This window comes from Dipteris shenzhenensis, chromosome 4, assembly GCF_047967505.1.
Source record: "Dipteris shenzhenensis isolate YYH24624 ecotype China chromosome 4, Dip_SZ_1.0, whole genome shotgun sequence".
Classification (NCBI taxonomy): domain Eukaryota; kingdom Viridiplantae; phylum Streptophyta; class Polypodiopsida; order Gleicheniales; family Dipteridaceae; genus Dipteris; species Dipteris shenzhenensis.
The window spans coordinates 4,581,831-4,598,871 of NC_141599.1; the positions used below are offsets into that span (position 1 = coordinate 4,581,831).

The following is a 17,041-nucleotide window of genomic DNA, read 5'->3' on the forward strand; positions in this document are numbered from 1 at the left end:
AGAAGATTAGGGTGGTTCTGCACCCACCAAAACTTGTGTGGCTCTCTATCTCTCTCTCTCTCCTTCTTTTGTTCTTGCTTCCGTTGAGAGCACTCTCAACTGGTATCACAGCCCGGGTGATCTAGCTGAGCGTGCGTGAATGCTTGGAAGCTCAGCAGCTCTGTGGGAGGAAGGAGAAGCTCTGTGGGAAGCTTTGTGGGTGACTTTACTTGCATCCGAGTATGCAGAGACCTTGGAGGAACCTTTGAAAAGTCACTTTGGCTTTGCAAAGTGGTTTTGAGAGCCTGTTAAGAGCTTTCAAAGAAAAAGTCGTTTTTTGAGCTTTTCCCTGTTCCGTTCGATGACAGAGACTCCGTATTGACTTGTAGAAGCAACTATTGCTTGCTTTTGGTGTCCACATTACTTCAGGAGCCTGGAAACACCTTCATTCCTGAATCTGGGATCATTTCATTGGATTTCTGAGTCACTGTGTCAGTTTCTGCGTTTTTTGCCCGGGTGTTGGAACTCAAGTTTGGAGCAACCATTTGCAGATCTGTCAGTTCCGGTGGACTCAGGAGGTCCTAAAACTTCTATGTTGCTCATCATTCGCACTCCGGTGGAGTTTACAAACAGCTCTGTTTCAAAAAACGTTTTTCAGCCCGTGTGTTGGACCCAGTGATTGAGACCACGGTTTCCAAAACTGTCTGTCCCATTGCGTTTCGGACGCCCAAAAACCCCTACCTATCAGTTCTTGCATGATTCGGTGGAGGATTTTCAGAGTTATAGATCTCTGTGTATTCGATTTCGTCTCTCTGTTAGCATTTTTCATTCTAAGGTTTTGAAACCTTAGATTTATGCCACATGGCAGTGGATAAGTGTTGACTCCCATTCCTCACTCATCGGTTGGGATTTTGGAGTTCTTGCAGAAGAGAGATATTTGCAGATTTTCTTGCTGATTCCGATTATGCAATGGCGCCCATGTTTTGAGGCATCTCAGGTTCTAATTTCAGTAGCGCTCATTACCGTGGGACTATGATTTCTTGAGCATACCTTATGTAAATCACTCTGGTTGCAGTTGTGCGCTCATTCGTGGTGTGCATTGGGTTGCAGTGGATGATTTATAGGCCATTTGGATGCATTGCGGTCCTTATTGGATGCGCTGATAGGCCCAAATTGCCTTGTGGGATGCTATTTTTTATGGACGCTTTGCACATGGATGCTATTTTAAGCTGAGGGACAGCTTTGACACATTGCAGGTGATGCACTGATAGTGCTATGCTCTCTTGGATGAGACATTATTGATGCATATGCCAGTGGACGGTGTTTATGCTTGAGTCATTTGGCACTTATTGGCATTTTCTTTGGGCCAGATTTGCTCATATGGATGCATAGTATATGCACATGAGTCAGATGCATCTTTTGATGCTTTGAGCTTTGAGCTTTTGGTGATATTTCAGTCTATTGTGGCATACACATTTGGGTGCACCTGGTATTTGGTGTGATTCTCTCTTGCAGGGACTAGCATTTGGGATTTTGCTTTATTCGCATCATGGCATCCTCTTCCATGTCTGAAAAGGAGTTTTTCAGCATTAAAAAGTTTGATGGGACAAACTTTTCTTTGTGGAAAGAACAAATAAGGGATGTGCTTATTCAAAAGAAGCAGATTAAACCCTTGGCAGGTATTGAAGCTAAGCCTGCAAATATGTCTGAGGATGATTGGAATGAGTTGGATGCATTAGCAAAGTCTACTATTAGACTTCATCTTGCAGAGTCAGTTTATTTCACAGTAGTAAATGAGCAGACTACGGAAGATTTGTGGAAGAAACTATGTGCCACTTATGAGAAGGAAACTGCCTCTAATAAAGTTTACCTCATGAAGAGGTTGTTTGAGCTGCAGATGAAGGAAGGGGTCTCCATTGCTTCTCACTTGAATGAATTCAATATTATTTTCAGCCAGCTTCAGGCTCAGAAAATGAATTTTGATGCGGAGACTAAGGCAATATTTCTCTTATGTTCATTGCCATCCTCATGGGATACCTTCCGTACAACTGTCAGTAACTCTACACCTGGTGGAGTACTGAAATTTGATGATGTTGTGGGTAGCTTGTTGGCCGAGGAGATTAGACGGAAGTCTATGGATGGCAACAAGCAGGATGCAGCCTTAAATGTGCAAAGGGGCAGATCACAGTTCAGGGGGAAGTCCCAAGAAAGAGGGAAGTCTCGCAGCAAATCTAGGGCACGAAACATTGAGTGTTACCATTGTGGCAAGAAGGGCCATATGAAAAAGGATTGCTACAAGCTGAAAAGAGAGCAAAAGGATAAGAAAAAGAATGCAAATTGGGGTGCAAATCAAAAGGAAGAGAGTCCAAGGGAGGACAAAGGAAAAGTGAAGATCGAGGAGATCAATGCAGTCACACATGATAGTGACAATGATGTTCTCTTCATGTCTAGTTTATCTGCAGAGTTGCTTACCACTTCAGATGATGCATATTCCCAGGATTGGATTTTGGATTCTGGTGCTTCATTCCATGTTACTCCCCATAGGGAATGGTTCTCCACTTATGATAGTGGAAAGACAGGTTGTGTGCATCTTGGAAATAACTATGCATGTGGTATAGTGGGAGGAGGTGACATATAGTTTTCTTTTGCAAATGGGCCTGCATTTGTTTTAAAACATGTGAGACATGTGCCTAAGTTGACCAAGAGTCTTATTTCAGTGGGTCAGCTAGATGATGCTGGTTTTCACACCACTTTTGGCTTTCAAAGTTGGAAAATTCAGAAGTGCTCTATGCTTTTGGCTAGGGGTGCCAAGTGTGGAACTTTGTATCCCTTACATGTATCAGGGGTATTTGATCATGTTGTTGCAATAACTGAGCAGCCGAGCACTTCTTTGTGGCATTGCAGGTTGGGGCACATGAGCCAGAATGGAATGAAACTCTTATGTCGTTTGGGTTATGTACCGCATTTGAGTTTCTCTGATTTTGAATTTTGTGAGCATTGTCTCTATGGGAAGCAGACTAAATCAGCCCATAAAAGAAAAGGAAAGAAAGAGTTTGAAATGTTTGATTTGGTGCATTCAGACGTATGTGGTCCCATGCCTACACGGTCATTAGGCGGGGCTGAATACTATGTGACATTCATTGATGATGCAACTAGGAAAGTGTGGGCTTATGCTATAGCTCGGAAGAGTGATGTGTTCCAGGTGTTTCAGAAATGGCTGGCCTTGGTTGAGAATCAGTCAGGTAGAACGCTTAAATGCCTACGGATTGACAATGGTGGAGAATATTTCTCTCATGACTTTCAGCATTTCTGTGATACACGTGGGATTAAGAGGGAGCTCACATCCCCTCATACTCCAGAGCAAAATCCAGTTGCAGAAAAGATGAACCGTACCATTCAAGAAAGGTTGCAATGCATGCTTTCCAACGCAAGTCTTTCTGGTGGTTTTTGGGCTGAGGCAATGAAGACTGCAGTGCATGTGATCAATAGATCACCTAGTAAGAGTTTGGATGGTGGTATTCCTGAAGAGGCACGGAGTGGCAAGAAGCCCTCTTACTCTCATTTGCGTATATTTGGGTGTGAGGCATATGCACATGTGCCAAAAGAGCTTCGAAAGAAGCTAGATCCTAAGTCTAGGAAATGCATCTTTCTGGGTTATGGTGAAAGTGGAGAGATGGGCTATCGTCTCTGGGATCCAAAAGCAAAGAAGATCATACGCAGCCATGATGTGATCTTCAATGAGAAGAAGATGCATAAGGCACCCATGAGGGATGTGGAAATGAGGAGAATCACTTTCCAGGATGTGAATCCACCTGCATATGTTGATAGACAGCAAGCTGTCCATGCACCAAATGTGCAAGAAATGGTACCACCAAGTACTCCCACAAATATACAATCAAGGGTAGATGATGGATCATCTATTGGTGGAAATGATGAGCCAAATGTGGCTGATATGCAAGTGGGACAGCAAGCTGAAATGCCCTTGAGAAGATCATCTAGAGTGTCTAGACCGCCTGATAGGTTTGTTCCAGGGGTAGACTATGTGATGCTTAGTGATTGCGGGGAGCCTTCTTGCTACAAAGAGGCTATGATGCATGAGGATCAATGCAAGTGGGAGTATGCTATGCAATCAGAGATGAGTTCACTTATGAAGAATAAGACTTGGGACTTGGTTTCTTTGCCACATGGAAAGAAAGCATTGCCATGTAAATGGGTCTACAAAATGAAGGTCACAGGTGATGATGTGCCTAGGTACAAGGCCCGTTTGGTTGCTAAAGGGTTCAAGCAAGAGAAGGGTGTGGACTTTGATGAGATATTCTCTCCGGTTGTGAAGATGACCACACTTAGATGCATGCTTGGACTAGTGGCATCAGAGGATATGGAGCTTATGCAGATGGATGTCAAGACAGCTTTCTTGCATGGGGATTTGCATGAGGAAATTTACATGGTGCAGCCGGAAGGCTTTGAAGAAAAGGGCAAAGAGCATTTAGTTTGCAAGCTGAAGAAGAGTCTCTATGGTCTTAAGCAAGCACCTAGAGAATGGTATCAAAAGTTTGATGCTTTCATTCGGTCGCAGGGTTTTAGAAGGAGTGAAATTGATCACTGCCTCTACACTAAAAGGGCTAAGGATAATAGCCTGATAATCCTGGCACTATATGTGGATGATATGCTATTGGCTAGCAAGAATACTTATGAGCTAGATGCCTTAAAGGCCAAGTTGCATGAGGCCTTTGATATGAAGGATTTGGGATTTGCAGGTCATATTCTTGGTATGCGCATCACGCGTGATCGGAGTAGGAAACTCCTTTGGCTTTCACAAAAAGAGTATGTTACAAAAGTATTGCAGCGTTTCAATATGGAGGGGGGGAAGGCAGTGAGTACTCCATTGCATCCATATGTGAAACTGAGTCATACAGATAGTCCCAAATCAGAAGTGGAGAGGGCCATGATGGCCAAGGTTCCTTATGCATCAGCAGTTGGGAGTCTTATGTATGCTATGATAGCTACTAGACCAGACATTGCATTTGCAGTGGGAGTTGTTAGCCGGTATATGGCTAATCCAGGAAAGAGGCATTGGGAGGCAGTTAAGTGCATCATGAGGTACATGAAGGGTACCAAGGAGATGTGCATCTGCTTTGGTAAAGGAGACATGCGTGTACTTGGGTACACAGACTCAGACTATGCAGGGCATGTGGATAGTAGGAGATCCACTTCTGGTTATGTGTTCACCTTTCCAGGTGGTGCAGTGTCGTGGATGTCTCGCGTACAGAAGTGCGTTGCTTTGTCTACCACAGAGGCTGAGTATGTTGCAGCCACAGAGGGTTGCAAGGAGGCTATATGGCTTGATCGGCTAGTGGGAGATTTGGGGATTCATACAGGTGTACCGACATTGCATAGTGATTCCATGAGTGCTATTCAGCTAGCACGGAATCCGGTCTTTCATGCAAAGACCAAACACATTGAGGTCAGGTACCATTTCATCAGGGAGGTACTTGAGGACAAGCGCATAGAGCTTGTCAAGGTTCATACAGATGATAACCCTGCAGATATGCTGACGAAGAGTCTACCTAGTCAGCGGTTTGAGTATTGTCGTGTATTGATGGGCATTGGATAGTATGCTCACTAGTTATTCTCCCTTAAAGGCACATTGTCCTTTAAGTGGGAGGTTGTGGGGGTTAAAGGTCACTGTGCCTTAACCCCGGTTATGTACAATACTCAAACACATATATAAATGAATGAAAAAAAGAAGATTAGGGTGGTTCTGCACCCACCAAAACTTGTGTGGCTCTCTATCTCTCTCTCTCTCCTTCTTCTGTTCTTGCTTCCGTTGAGAGCACTCTCAAAAGGTTATAAGAGAGTTAGGCCCTGAAAAGGTTGTTCAGGTTGTCATGGATAATGCAAAGAGCTGTAAAAAGGCAGGTAGAATATTGCAAAGGGAGTATACCAATTTATATGCATCTGCATGTTGTACGCATACTTTAAATCTTGCATTGAAAGATTTGTATAAACAAGTGCCATGGTTCAAACAATTTTTTTCTGAGGCTCGAGACATCATCAAGTCAATATGATTGAAGCAATGTCTCGAAGCAATCTTTATGTGTCATGATGGTTCTACCATGTTGCAATTGCCAACAACCACAAGATTTGCTACGTACTTCTACACTTTGCAATCTCTAGTGAAAAATAGGAGTTCTTATAGAGACATTTCATCGTGATGCATTTGAACGATGGATGTTAGAGTTGACCGATAGGGCAACAAAGGAGAAAATGCATGACCTCAAAGAAACATTGGGAAACGGTTTGAGGATGTTGATAATGCTATGAAACCTATTTTATATGCGCTTAGGGCTTTGGACTCAAAGTTTCCAACAATCAGAAAAGCATGGATGCACTTTTGGAGTATTGAGCAAGCTCTTATTGAGGAATCCCCCTGCTCGCCCAGGCCAAGAGAATGAGAGAAGACCATTTAATGCTACAAAATGCAAGGAATTGCGGCAATTGTTTAGGCCGTGATGGGAGCAAGCTCATAATCCATTGCATAGTGTTGGGTACCTTTTAGACCCCAAGTGGTGGAATATGAGGCCCGAAGAGATCCCAATTGTTATGCATGACTTTCATAAGGTGGTGCGACAGTATTATCCCCACAACCATGAGTTTTCAAAGTGTTGTAACGAGTTAGCCAAGTATCGATGCAAGGAGGGGTTGTTTTCATTGAGCGATGTTCAAGCATTGGCGAAAACTACATATGCTTGGAAATGGTGGATGATGAATGGTGGCACGTGTGAGCTTCTACGCCCAATTGCAATGAGGGTTCTTTTTGAGACACGCTCAAACTCAGGCTCAGAAAGAAACTAGAGTCATTGGAAGTACATTCATAGTACTTTACGAAATAGACTTCTAGAGGATAAGCTAAGAAGTCAGTGTACATCTATGCCAATCATCAAAATCTTGGAAACATTAGGAGATGTGGGATATGAGGAGAAAGTTCCAAAATGGACCTACGATATCCTGCCTGATGCTATACAACCTGAAGCAGCAGTCCCATCGTTCCAGATTCCAAAACCCCAAGAAGAGATGAAACTGGAACTGATGGTGCAACATCTGAGGAGGATAGCGATGAGGAGGATGAATCTGATGAAGATGAAGGAAATAATATTCGCCTGCCACATGGGTCTGTAGATAAGGATATTGATGACAAACATGATGAGGATAGTGACTCGTGAGTTGTGGCAATGATGGCAAGAGGGTTTTGAATGTCTCATTGTATTCTAAATGTGTTCTTATTTTTTTATTGCAGTTTAGGGTTGGATAAGAATTGTCTTGTTGTGCATTGTAAATATCTTGTGTTTAGGGTTTGGGTTTTGTTTCTTTCGTGTCGCCATCGCAGAGGCTTTTAGGTGGTAATGCCAATTGTTGTGCTCTTGACCAAGTTCAATTAATCAAGAGCATAGCAACTAGCATACCACTCTGTCTCATATGCAATAGAATCCTATGCGACGACGTGCAGAAGAAGCATGTGCAAAGTTTAAGTTCTTGTCTTTGGTAACATTTTTCTTTAATGACTTTAGAGATAAGTTTTAATGTGTGTGTGTGTGTGTGTGTGTGTGTGTGTGTGTTTGTGTGTGTGTGTGTGTGTGTGTGTGTGTGTGTGTGTGTGTGTGTGTGTGTGTGTGTGTGTGTGTGAGAGAGAGAGAGAGAGAGAGCTTGTGATGAAAGTGCATATAATAATATTTCAATGGCAAATAGAAAATGTTTTTAAAGTTTTCTTTATATCGTTTATCATGATTAAAGTTTACTTTATATAGTTTGTCTTTGGTAACATTCTTTTTTAATGACTTTAGAATTTAATGTGATGGATTTAGGGATTGCATAGTGTTTTAAATTCCAAATTCCAATTGATACATGGGTTAAGGTTTTAAGTAATAGGAAGGATCATGGATGCATGGGTTTAGGTTTTAAGTATTAGGATGGATGCAATTATGTTAAGTGTCAATTGACCATAGCCTTCCTTAAATTATTTATTATGAAATAATCTATTAATTGATGACTTCAAGATTGCATGTGATGGAGGCATGTGACTTTAGGATTGCATGTGATGGATTTAGGGATTGCATAGTGAAAATTGACTATGAACATTGGATGCATATAAATTAATCCCTAAGCATTTAAATAAATGAACTCCACTAGATCATATAGTACACCATCATAGAACTTCAATGAACTTAAAACAAATGCATATATTTCCATCATAAAGAGAATGTTTACATATATTTCCATCATAAAGAGAATGTATAACTTCATTCAATGTCATGGTCCTCGATACAATTGTCCTAATCCCAACACCATGTACAATGCCATTGATAGTTGGGCATTACAAAGTGGACAAATTGATCTAGTTGGCAAGTAATCTACTAGACAATAAAGATGAAATTTATGGCCGCAAGGCAAAGAGTAATAGCCAGTACAATTATCAACAAGCACTGGCATATTGGGCACAAGCAATTGTCTGGGCTATCGGAGGGAAGGGGTTCCATGGCATATGGTTGTGAGGATGGATGGCGACAAATAGCTAGCCGCACCTCCACGCTTGCATCTTTGATTAGTGTTGCACGTGCTTCATGGGCCTCTTGCTGCAACCGCATGTTGAGGTCCTCCAAACTCTTCAATTGGGCACATAGAGCAATAATCTTGTTCTACAACTCTGGCTTGGTTCACAGTCTTTTAGTTTCTAGGCATTGGTCTTGCTCAAACCAAGCCACGTTCTCTTTGCGAAGTTGTGCCACTTGTTGCTCCAATGGGCCACATGCAACCTCCAATGCCCTGGACAATTGTGATTGGGTGATCGTCACTTCTGTATGACCATGCATACTCTTGTCCTTGTAAGAGGAGAAGTCCACCTATATACCCTTAATGAAGTGCGCATACAAGAATTTAGTGAAGTACATCACCACTTCATGATGGTGTGGGGGCTTTCCATATACCTCGATGTAGATTTGCCTAGCATTTTGCCGAATCCGTTCGTCTTAGCAATTGGCTATCTTCCACATCTTGTGCTAGTCTAAAGCTTGGGTTGGGGTGCTTCCATCTCCCTCTGTTCTTCTGTGTCTCCTCGCGTGACTGCCTGAGGCTACCTCTTCATCTGCCTCTAAGGGCCAAATTGCTTGGAGCTCTTGTTTGGAGACCAGCTTGTTTACTTCTTTCCATTGCATGCCTGCAAAATCAATGGCCATGGTGTTGATTGCTAGTTAGATACTTATTGACAATATCGTCAAACAAAATTTGAATTATTAAACATACAGACCTCTAGGTTGAGCGTACACGGACGTACGTGCAATAGTCTTTGGCACATGCTCAGGCGTTGCGCTGGCAACCCTGCATAGCCACTCAAACAACCATTGATGCTTGGCACGTTAAGCCTCCGCTTGCATCAATGGATGCTTGCTTGCTTGTGCGGAGGAGGAGTATCCTCTCCTTGTGACATTTTCAGATAGTGTAGTGAGGATAGTGTAGTTCGGATAGCACAATATAGATAAATGCTCAGAGTGCAGTATGCAAAGTCTACATGCATCAAATTCAACATTTGTGAGTTCATCTTGTGCGAGATAGGACACAAGGTGCAAATGTCACGTGCAATATGCTCGATGAAAGATGAAGATGTTACATATGCTATGCAAAATGTACATGTTGCAATCTTGGAGAAATGCTTTCAAATGTTGCAATCTTTACATAATATAAATGGCCGTACATCCACAATGTAAATGGCATCTTTTCAAATTATAAATGCTTTCAAGCCCAATAATTCTGTTTTTGAAAAAGAAGTTTATTACGATAAGTTTGACAGACACATGGTGTCCCAAAAATAGTACAAGGCAAAAAATGTGGCTTATGTTGCAAGCCTAAGGGCAAGAGTCATCTCTTCCACAAGCCTCATAGCCAATTCTCCCTCACATTCTACTCTCTCCAAGATATCACTGGTCTCTACGGGTGGCTTTCTCTGATCGGCAATGCGATGCATCATTTGTTCATGCACATGATGCTTAATGGCATTAATAACATGAGAGGGAGGCATTTTTCGATCATTCTCAAGATAACCCCAGGCATCTTCAAAAAATTGAATCATCTCAACAACGATCCATCTCAGTGCATAGGTATCTACATGGCATGTCCTCTTTCCTGCAAACTCTCCCAGCAAAGTCAGCATCTGTCTCCAAATACTGCTTCTTCAGATGCTTGAATGCCTTTTGACTCTCTGAGAAGTCTATGGCCATCCCCCAATCTATGATGCCTACTCGACATCTAGACATTCCAACAAAATCCAATAAGATGTTGTCTGGGTGCAGGTCTGTGTGGATCCACCTTCCTACGTGTAGCCTTCCCAAACCATCCACAAGTGCATGGATGATATGGAGGAGATTCTCACAAAAGACATTGATTCGAGCAATATCTTCCTTCTCCAATGTAGCTTGGACTTCCCCGCTTTTTGTGACCATCAGATCTGCTCCTCCTCTTAGAACTAGTGGAAGTCGCGTGTGAACCTGCCCTAGTTCATTGGCAGAATTTGAAGGAACTGCAACAAGCTACCACCATTAAAGTATGGTGTGATGGTCCACAATGGCTCTTCTCGGGTTGCTGCGATCACACGTACAAGGACTGGGTGTAAAATGTGCATGAGTTGTTCTCTCCTTTCTTCTCATGTACGCGTTCCAATATTGCCCTTATACTTCTTTCTGGCATATTCCACGTGATATGGCAACCCTACAGCTCCTACCAACCGCACTTTAAAAACAATTCCATAGGATCCTAAGCTGATTTTCTCGCCAACTTGGATCTCCCTCTTTGTGACATAGGCCAAGATTGACACTCTATCTATGTTACTATAGCCACGTGTTGTGCCCTTTGAACCTCATCACCTCTCAATGGTTGAGAGGGTATAGAGGCTGGCTGCTCTTCACCTGCATCCAAGGACATAGCTTGCCCATAAGTTGTTGCAGCCTTCTTTTCCCAACTCTTAGTCACTATGAATGACGATCTGATGCAATGACCTTACTCTTGCACAAGAGTTTGATGTCTTCAAATTAACACAATCGACAAGTGTATGGGCCAAGCACAAGCACAAGAATAGGGTCTACATTGCATGCTTTGTTGAAGTAGGTCTCTACATTCCCAATAAAACTATCAACCCAAAGCATGGCATCTCTCCCATTGCAAACTGGTCTTAGCATCATCAAGAATCCTCCTCTTCATAGTGCTAACTCTCTCTAAACTAAATAGGGTTGATTCCATTTCACTCTCCTCCATGTTGCACACCCTAATAAAAAGGCATCCCGAATGCACTCTCTTGCGCTCGCCCTTACTTAGCTCTTCCCCTACTTTTTGCTTAGTGTCGACGGTTGAGGCCATGCTTGCGATTAGATCTTTTCATGTGTGTGCGGAAAGCTTTCTCGCTTGACACTAGCAAACAGCTGTAGTTGCCACACAATAGTGAGTAGGCACGCATCTAACAATAACTCCCCCCCTATGCATTCTTATTTTTTTTAATTACATGAAATGCAAATGATTCTTCCACAGCACGCATGCAACAAATGATTCTTTCACAGCACGCATGCAACAAATGATTCTGTCACTGCACACACGCAACAAATGATTCTTTCAATGCACACATGCAACAAATGATTCTTTCAATGCATTGCAATATAATTTCTTAAAATTTTTGATTAAAAGCCCCCTCCCCCTTTATGTGGAGGGCCAAGGAAACCTAGCTCCAGCTCGTGGTTCCAACTAGCCCCCCCATCCTATTCAAGTCGCGGGACCAGGAACCGCTTCCTGGAGCAGGCCCCTCGGCCAAGGCTTGGAGAGAGGAGGATTTTTACCTCTTCTCAATCCTCTGTTAGTGGAAAATGAAACTGACAGTTGGCATATATTTTGGGGCGGTAGTACTACCACCGATAGTTTAAGGGTTACCACCGATAGTTTAAGGGTTACCACCAATAGCAGTCGTACCACCGGTGGTAAGAAGCACAATACAGTCGATTGTGTTAATACTATCGGTGGTTATACTTAAACTACCGGCGGTAGTAAAATTTCCTGCAGTATGGTTACTACTACTGCCGGTAATAATGTGTCACACTACCGACGGTCGTATACGAACTACTGCCGGTACCAAGATACTGCCGGTAGTGTTCCTGTTACCGCCGGTATGTATCCAGTTTCTAGGTCAAGGCCACTTGATAGCATAAAGCCGTGATTGTAATTGTGAATGCGTGAAATACGTCATCACAACACGTAATCACAAGAAAATTCACGTGATTACGTGAATATGCAATCCTTGTTTAGAACTATCTACAATGGTCCCAATGCTACAATTAGGAGAGATAGCTGTGGTTTCTTTTCCATTGACTCCACCAAACCCTAAACCAATGAAAGTGATACTTTTATTCTTCCATAGCATTGTGAACAGGTACACACTAATGAATTGATTAAAAGCTAATATCTTTGTTTTCAAACAAATGTTGGTAGATGTTCATATGTATATATTTTTATACTTGAGCATAAATGAATATAATTATTAGCACCTAATTTGTATCTTCAACGTAGGTGGTCTTTCCTCGAGGGTCTTTTATCCAAATCGTTTGGATCCAAGATGGTGGTACGTGGTCCAAGTTGCTCCTCGAAGCAAACATATTTTTGAAAATAGGAATGTGGATACGGAGATGCCGGCAAAAGATCCAAATAATGATGCCGATAGATTTAGGAAAGAGGATGATGATGACGATATGGGCCACGAAGAGGATGAAGATGACGATATGGGCCATGAAGAAGGTGACTGTAACGGAGGAAGGTGGAGATCACGACTTTGGAAAAGAAGAGGGAGAACTAGAGGTCGGTGAACTAGAAGATTAAGTCTTAGGTAGACATACAATAGAAGATGATGATCTCATGATGGTGTAGGTGACCAATTGTATGTAAACCTTGACATAGACATATTTGGCATGCAAGACTTAGCTCAAGATGAAGCCGTCAATGTAAATGCTACTGATTCATAGTTTTGACATCGGCGAGACTTTTTATGTGTAATTCGTCCCCTATATTTTTATAGCGACATTTTGTACATTAATTTGTATGTTAAGTTCAATATCGATACATGAGTGTTTTGATCTCAATTTTAGTGTACATGCTCTTATATTTTTTATCTTTCAAATGATCAAACTTGTGGGCTAAAATTATTTTGGGACCCTTGGAAATGACGTTCTGTAAAAACGTCAGTATGGAAAATTATACCCAGAAGTAGGTGAAAGCATCGAAAAAAGTGTCGGTGCAAGGGTTGGTAGCAATCGATATATATGTCGATATACCCCTATACCGACATATATACCAACTACCATACCGACTACTATTTTGACGTCTACACCGAAACCTCTCTTGCCTACCAATCGTACTTGCACACGCGAAGCATGAGTAGACAACTTCTAAAAGAGGCCCGTGTCTTGTACCGAGAGTCTATGTTCAATCATGCAGAGTCTATGTTCAATCATGCAAAATCAAAGGTCTCTAATCAATCATATAAAGAGTGCTCTCTCAATGTTCAACCACATTGAACCTGGTTGCTAGTACGGTAACAATGAAAGGCGTGTAATCCCGTTTCTGGTACTAGGAGCATGGATACTCGCATAAGTAGGAGCTCCATAATTCATGGCAACGACTACGTCAAATCCTGTCTCCCACCAGTTTTGAGGAGAGAGAATTCCAATTTCCACAAGCTTTTTCGAGCGGGTGCTCCCTAGTATCACGCCGATTTACATAGTCCTCCCTACAAGAACCATGCAAGTCAGAAACGCAGAAGCAGACAGATTACTCAGAAGAGCGACCCAATTGGGTCTGCTCAGGATAGAGCTCAAACAAAGGAACCAAGCACCGATGAATGGTGCTGATGAATACTGTAGAGCTCAAACAAAGGAACCAAGCTCCGATGAATGGTGCTGATGAACGGTATTCAGTCCGATAAAAAGAGGACTGATTCTTTTTCCAAAGGAACCCACAGAACTATGGGCTCTCAAAGGTGATGACGCTGGAACTCTCCGCTAAAGCTTCAAGAGCAATTATATGCATGCAAGCAGGTTGAGTTTTTTTTATTATATGCAAACTAGTAGTTTGATTTTTGCATTTTAACGCATTAGTTTTTTCAAATTATATGAATGTTAGTAGATTAGTAATTGCATCTTCGTAGGTTAATTTTTTACACTATATGCATGTTAATTCTTTATAGGTCAATTTTTTTGCTTTTAGTCTTATGCCATAAGTAGGTTTATAGGTCCATCTTTACAAAAGGGATGCTTCACAAGAAGGAGAGGTGCTTCCAAGGTTAGTCTTGGAATTACTTGGCTATCCTCCACCAAGGCATGCTTGTGGCACTCCCTAGAGAGGTGCTACCCAAGGTCAGTTTTAAAGCCAACCTTGGGGCCCTGAAAAAGTGCTATCTATGCAAAGGCAATGTACAGACAGCCTAGGGACTGCAAAGTAGAAGGAAGTGTTTTTTTAAATAAAAAAAGTTAGAAGGAAGTGTTAACATCAGAGACTAGTAGCAGAAGAACTAGGTAAGCCACACACAAATAACAGTAGGAAAACCCGGCTCCAAAGGGACTGTAAAAGAGGTCTCTGTCAGACCGAACTGTAAGAGAGAATTTGTACAAAAAACACACAAATAACAGTGGGCTTTATAGCAGGAAGAAAGGGCATATGAAGAGAGGAAGAAGCTGAGGAAAAGCATTGATTACAGAGATCGAATTCAGAGGTTTTCCCCCACACACACACAGGCCATCAGCTAGGAGGGAAATATGGCGACAGGAAATGAAAAGCAGTGTAGATGAGCTAGCAGCAGCAAACCACGTGACAAGTAGAGAGCCCTTGAAGGGCTGTTTGCAAAAACAAACCACGGAAGGAAGAACCCTCCGATGCGGGATCTGGAGAAGTATCAGAGAGAGGTGCGACAGCAAAATAGGGCCTGGCAGAGGTGGTCGTGGAAGGAAGGTTACTGGATATTCTAGCGAGTCAAATGGCCAATGTCATGCTTGTAGCATTTGCCTGATTTTGTTCCCGTGATGATGTCCAGCTACGACTCTGCTTGGAGAGGCACTAATTTCCAGACAGCCCCAAATCCATTGCTTGCTCCGACATCGCTGTCCCAAATTAAGTTCCCCAAAAAACCAAGATCCTATTGGAAAGGTCACCTCCCCATCTGTAAGCCCCCAAATGAGGAGAGCATGGGGGAGGGAGCATTAGGGCAAGGTATACCCAGAGAAAGGGGACAGCCACTGTACGGATCGGTACGGGCTGCTGCAGGGCAGTGCACGGAAGGTGTGCAGGGTGCGCCAGGGTCCGGACAAGGGCTGTACAGAGGCGGAACAGTAGCAGCATGGAGTCGCACTGTTGCAGCAGGTATTGGGCAGGTCTATGGCCTGCAAGCAGGGCTGGCAGGTGGTGGGGTAGGCAGTCCAAAGGGGCTGGGCCCTGCATGGAACAAAGGGCCAGCAAAGGGCCCTAAATAGGGCTGGATAAGGGGGCCTTGACCCCTATAAAAGGAGAGGCCCTGGGCCTCATTTTACATCCAACTATCCAGCAAGTTCAGGAGCAGACAGGAACAGCCAGAAGCCACTCCCTTGGGCCTCACACTGGGGGTAAGGAGAGTGGAAGGTGAGCTGCAGACTGAGTTCCCTAGAGGCTGGACCTTGGCTGTCTTCTAGGGCAGCAAGGTGTTGTGATCATCATATTCTCTGGAGCAGCCCTTTGACAGCAGACAGGAGCAACAAGAAGGCAAGCCTTGGGCCTATCCACAGGAGGTGAAGGTGACCCTGAAGGAGTTGTAGACTGAGCTTGAGTGGTAGCCCACCTAGGCTGGTTTCCAGACAGCAAGGTGGAGAGGATCTTTCTGGACGGAAAGTCTACAGATGCTCGAGGTGGAGCACGCGGGCTCGAGTCTAGAGATAGCCAGTAGATAGGAGAAGTACCTTGTGGAAGATCAGAGGACCACGCCATTGGTGGAACTCTAGATCTATCTCTTTTGTATTGTGTCCATAGTTTTGGACGGAAATATATTATTTTGGTGGTTTCTCTATCTGGCTGGTTCACTGTCTATTGATGAGTCTGCACATCTATTTTATGCACATAAGTTAAGAAGTTTGTGATTCCACATCCCACACGCACACTGTGTGAGCTCCTGGGCATTAGTCTTCCGCTGTGCGTACCCTTTGTTGGGTAATTTCTAACAAATCCAGTGCTTGCTCTTACATTGTTATCCAAAAGAAATGAATCGATTCTTCACTAGTCAGAGAAGCCATATTTTGCCAGGAATGATTTAAAAACTTGAGCTTAGCAAAAAGCGGTGCGACAGCCACTATTAAATAACATGCAATATGCAAAGCCATATGCCACTCCAAAAGTCTTGAAAAGAGAACACATTAATCTCTAGGAACAGAAACCGTTCAAACACTAAAATGCCAGGGAGAAGCCACTTAGTACAATCTATAACCTGTTCCTTACTAAATCACAGCTGAAATATGGATTGACTCTTGACAGATCAGTATAAAAACAAGACACCAACATAATAAAGCTATTAAGACTTGTTAAGTACATATACAGAACCTCAGTTCCTTTACGATACAACTCAGATAAATACTGTTTCATCAATTCCAACTACAAACTCGGATAAATACTGTTTCATCAACATTACTTTCAGTCCAATTCCCAGCTGCCATGCCAGTTCCACCCGAAGCTCACACTATTGCAACATTCTTCACTATCAACAAGGGATTATGTATGACGTCCAAAATTCTTTGTAAGACCAACTGCGATCCATTGTGACATCAACAGCAATCTGCTTCAGCAGACGGTTCTCCAGACTACTGGTCTTCCACGCCGCCAGTTTATTCGTCTGATCTCAACACTTTCGACATGAAAAATCTCTTTTGAAAAAGGGATTGCCACCGGTTTAATGTTTTGATTCGGAATCTGAATTACCAACATAACTGACCCCTTGAAACTTTGTACTTCTGTCATTCATCAGCTACAC

The 17,041-nt window shown here is 42.8% G+C and overlaps 1 protein-coding gene across 1 annotated transcript in view; it reads right to left on the reverse strand.

Moving 5' to 3' along the window:
- LOC147902358 (pentatricopeptide repeat-containing protein At1g06140, mitochondrial-like) overlaps positions 1-17,041 on the reverse strand; it is a 42,779-nt gene that overhangs the window by 22,104 nt on the left and 3,634 nt on the right. The window contains exon 4 of the mRNA XM_087373202.1: positions 16,819-16,903. Within this exon, the coding sequence (XP_087229328.1) occupies positions 16,819-16,903 (85 nt within the window). The remainder of the gene's footprint in view (positions 1-16,818; positions 16,904-17,041) is intronic.